This window comes from Centrocercus urophasianus, unplaced genomic scaffold, assembly GCF_019232065.1.
Source record: "Centrocercus urophasianus isolate 14NV4802_14NV808 unplaced genomic scaffold, USGS_Curo_1.0 seq_12, whole genome shotgun sequence".
Lineage (NCBI taxonomy): Eukaryota > Metazoa > Chordata > Aves > Galliformes > Phasianidae > Centrocercus > Centrocercus urophasianus.
In genome coordinates this window covers 54,189,265-54,193,960 of record NW_024884364.1, presented here as the reverse complement: position 1 = coordinate 54,193,960, position 4,696 = coordinate 54,189,265, and the positions used below count along the sequence as shown (strand labels likewise).

Here is a 4,696-nt window from a genome sequence, read left to right as displayed (position 1 = left end):
TACTTCAATCATCTGTTGCAAAGCTGTTTCTTTTCCCTCTCAGACTATGAATCTGCATCTAAAAGCCGAGTAAGAGCAATTCCCATTTTCTGACTACTTGAAATAATGACTTCAAGAGGAAGAACTGGCTGCTCAGAAATGCTTCAAGTCAGGCCATAGGTGACAAGCATTGTGAAAGGTCATCTGGGACCCTGATTAGGATGGGAAAGCAAAGAAGCAAGCTTGAAAATCTTCCTTTATTCCTCCACAAGTTACCACTGTGAACTACCATCTTACAAAAGAGTATTTACTTTTTTTCCTTTATTGGGAGAAGAAAGACTCTGACATTTGTGGTATGGGTTTTCGGTTTCTTTTTTCCCCCTATAAGTTACAAAACTTCAGTGTTTTATCGTAGCTCATATGCTCCTGAAATGAGTCTTGAATTCAAGAATGGTAGTTGAATGCAGCCTCAGTCCTTGGGCCTGTGGCATTTAGATACAACTTACCGATCACCATCTCCTGAAAAGAGGGCTACAGCATCTCTTTGATCAAGCTGGATGCCTGAAGGGCTCCTGTGTTTCCATGGCAAAGGACACCAGACAACCACATGAGCACTGCTGTACCAGATTCTCTCATCACTCTACCTCAGGATATTCAGGGGAAATTCAATTCAGCAGCGAAGAAAAAAGAGGTTGCTTAAAGTTTTGAGGATTTGAATATTTTTTAAGGCTCAGAAAAGGTTCAGCTTTTTCCATCAGCAGAGAAAACATGGAGGAGAGAGCACAGGCCTGGGTTCCGGAATCACCACCACAACAGAGGATCAGGACAGGAGCGGTCACCACGAGAGAACTTCAGCACTAAATAGAGTTCTTCAAAGCTGACAAATTTCAAAACTTGGGATATTTTAAAAACAAATTATTTCACCATCATTTTGAAACATCAAGTATAACTCGGGAAAAGTGATTTCATGATCACAGTTAAATATATTTAAATAGAGAAGTTGGAATAGGAGCTGCATACAAGCACTGAAGAATCAAGTCTTGGTTGTACAAGGTTAAATGTTTGCATATAGCTATCCTAATAATTAGTGAAGTTAACATTACTTTCTACTAATTTTGAAAGTAAAACACTAGTGATTTGGCACAACTAACTCTTATTTTCCTACTCTGCAAACCTAGTGCGCTCACACAATACTGCCTGAACACCACTTGACTTCCACAAGTTATTCAAAATATTCAAACTCTGGACTCACATCTCAAGGTTAAGCCTTATGAAATATTCTGAATTTCTCAGGGACAATATTATACACATTTTGTCATACTCTTCTACTTGCAGGTACTTGAAGACATCCATCCCCTGCACTCCCTGTGAAGCAATTTTTTTTTCCAGATGTACAAGAAGAAATTTACCATTACAGACAACAGCAGCATTAGAATCATAGAATAGCTCAGGTTGGAAAAGACCTTCAAGGTCATTGAGTCCAACCACAACCTCACCATACTACCTTGACTCCAACAACTCTCCGCTAAATCACATCCCTGAGCACCACATCCAAACGGATTTTAAACACATCCAGGGATGGTGACTCACCCACCTCCCTGGGGAGCCTATTCCAGTGCTTCACAACCCTTTCTGTACAGAAGTTTTTCTTGATATCCAGCCTAAACTTACCCTGGTGCAACTTGAGGCCATTTCCCCTCGTCCTGTCACCAGTGAGAAGAGACCAGCCCCGCTCTCACTGTAAGCACCTTTCAGATATTGGAAGAAAGCAGTAAAGGTCTCCCCTCAGCCTCTTTTTCCCCAGACTAAACAGCCCCAGTTTCTTCAGTCTCTCCTCATAGGGCACATTCTCCAAGCCCTTCACAAGCCTTGCTGCTTAGGAACCGCATAAGCGAAGTGACCATAATCACTGCTGTTAACATGTTGTGTAGACTTGCTCTGAGTTTACTCTATTTCCCTACTATTATTGACATATATTGGTTGAACAGCAGTTCGTGACAAACAAATGTAAGTGGCAGGAACATTTCTTATTTGAGTCAAAAAATGCTCATTCCACTGAACAGCTGGATGACCATGAAAAAAAACACATACTACTTTTTTTTTTTTTTTTCCTGTGGCAGAGTTTTTATTTGGAGGGAAATTATAACTTTTGCATTTACATGGCACAAATTATATACAGTACACTTTCCATGATAAGAATTATGATGCTTCACAGAAAGGTATCAAATTTGAGATAAATAATGCATAAGCTAAAATATACAAACCAGGGGTGGAGGTGAAACTATTGGCCATTTGTATTATCTATAGAAGAATTTCAAGGAATAACGTTAATTCAATGTTCAAAAAATTTTAACAAACTTCTAGTAAAGTTAATTGAAATATTTATAATTCCATTCAGTTGTTGCACAGTATTTCCAATATACAATCAAGAAGATGCACAGAACACAACACAATAAGAAAAAACCTACTGCACCCACAAATTAAAGGTTTCACTACCTTTTGGATGCTGCACTACCGTATTTATATAAACATTTACAACACTTCAGTAAACACAAGGGTTCTAAATGTAGTGCAGCATTATGGGGGGCCGCTTTCAGCTCTTGAAATAAATGTTAAATGCCCATATACTGTGCCATTTATTCTAAGCTGATGGTTTAAGCTGTCACCCTTAATTCCTACCATGTGTAGCAAACACTTTTTCCCAACTTTCAGATTACCATCCTTCTGACACCACGCTCTATACTCTGAACCCTACACTGTCCTTGGTTTCACTGTCATTCTGGCATTTTGCCTCAGTGCTTGTAACAGCTAATCCCTTACATTATTTCTGTTTTAATGCCCTGTTAAGTAATCCTGTGTAGAATCTGAAGCAAAAGAATCTGCATCTTCATTATCAGAATCATCACTACTGTCATCAGCAGCTGGCTCCCCTGTCAGCGCTATCCGGGCGTAATCATCAGTGTCTATAGACTTGCAGAAATGAATGGCATATTTCAGTTTTTCCTCTAGTACTTGCTTACAAGAATACCTGGGTAGCTTCAGGAGAAAAAAGCAAGTGTATGACTCAGGAAGGAAATGGTCCGGAGGATTGTATTTATCCAATACCTGTCAAAAACAAAGAACACAATATTTTTTTATTTGCTGTCCAAACCACAAATAAATATTGACATGGTACTTGTGAATTTTTCTTAAAAGAACAGTAAAAACACCAAATCCATCTTCCCTTCACTAAGAACATAAAAACATATGCAGAAGCTTTCTTGATTATAAATATGTGATTGGGAACAATCTAAGATAGATTCTGTTGTTCTAAAAATGCCAAAACATCAATCGAAACACTGTGGTTTTTAAATTTAGCTGAAATGGGTGCTGAGCTGAATGAAGTACTGAACAAAAGCAGAAAAAACAGTTGATGACAGATAGTGGAAAATAATTAACATCTAAAGAAGCAAATAGCTGGTAATCAAAAAGAGTAGCCAGTTGCCCAAATTAAAACAAGAAAATAAATAAAAAAAAATGTTTTACATCTTCATTGAACTGCCAAATCTGCAATACAATTTCACATCAGTAATAAAATTGGCCTGTTCTCCTCTTCTATGACTGCACTGGTTTTGGCTGGTAGAGTTAATTTTCTTCACAGTGGCCAGTATGTTCTGTGTTCTGGATTCATGATAAAAACAGTGTTGGTAATACACCAATGTTTTACTTCTTACTGAGCAGTCTTTATATGGAGGTCAAAGTCTTTTTCTGCTTCTCATGCTGCCCTGCCAACAAGGAGGCTGGGAGTACACAAGGTGGAGAGAACACAAGCAGGACAGCTGATCTCAAACTGACCGAAGGAAGGCCCCAGAGCAGATCGTGGTCAGCTACAAAAGCTCAGGGGGAAAGTTTGCTGGGGCTGCCATTGGTCAGATGGCAGCAAGAAGTTCTGCTTTTCTTCAGTTTCTTCCCTTCCTCACCTTCATCACCCAACAATTTATTAAACAGTCTATCTCAACCGAGGAGCTGTCAAAATTTTTTTGCCCGATTCCCTCCCCACCACGGCTGGAGCAAGCAAATGGCTGCGTGGTTCTTAGCTGCCTCCCAGGGTTAGATCACAGCAATCATGCTACTTCTTTCCCATAATTAGCTATATAAAATAAAATCCCCACACCCCATCCCACACCTTACCTGAATAACAAAGTCCCTCCCTCTAAAATCTGCAATAGTCCTGGGCAGCCTTGTTCTGCCCCATACAAAACGTAGAAAGAGAGATCGCTCAGTATTGGAGAATGACTCCATCACTTCCCAGAACCACTGAATCAATGAAGCAGTAGGTTCAATGCCTTTGTAAGTTGCTACAGACTTCAGAAGATGAAGTGGAATATCTGGGCTTCCACATACCTAAAAAATAAAATACAGTGATAAGCTACAAAAGTCTGACCAAATCATTTGCAGGTGATTTGTTTCCCTCCCATTCTCTTGAAATATTTAATCTGTTTTTACACTGACAAAATGAACATTCAGATATTTGAAGTGCTGCGCAGAGACTCCTATTACAGTGATACTAAATAGACATCTTCCTCTCAGGGGACAATAATGAACCTTCTTTCATCTTCCTGAATCACATAAAGAATTAAACAATTTACCTGGGAAGAATATAGGCCTTGTTATCTTTCAAATTGCGCTAATAACTCAGTAGGCCCTAGGGTTGTTTTTTCTTGGTTGGCTGGTGAGG

At 39.2% G+C, this 4,696-nt stretch overlaps 1 protein-coding gene across 3 annotated transcripts in view; it reads right to left on the bottom strand.

The window, feature by feature from the left end:
* Positions 1-2,066: 2,066 nt before the first annotated feature.
* The window catches only part of HERC2 (HECT and RLD domain containing E3 ubiquitin protein ligase 2), a 102,838-nt gene continuing 100,208 nt past the window's right edge, over positions 2,067-4,696 (bottom strand). For all 3 annotated transcript variants that reach the window (XM_042809470.1, XM_042809472.1, XM_042809471.1), the window contains 2 exons: positions 4,150-4,362; positions 2,067-3,084 (listed from right to left, as the gene is read on the bottom strand). In XM_042809470.1, the coding sequence (XP_042665404.1) occupies positions 2,812-3,084; positions 4,150-4,362 (486 nt within the window). In that variant the 3' untranslated portion in view covers positions 2,067-2,811. The remainder of the gene's footprint in view (positions 3,085-4,149; positions 4,363-4,696) is intronic.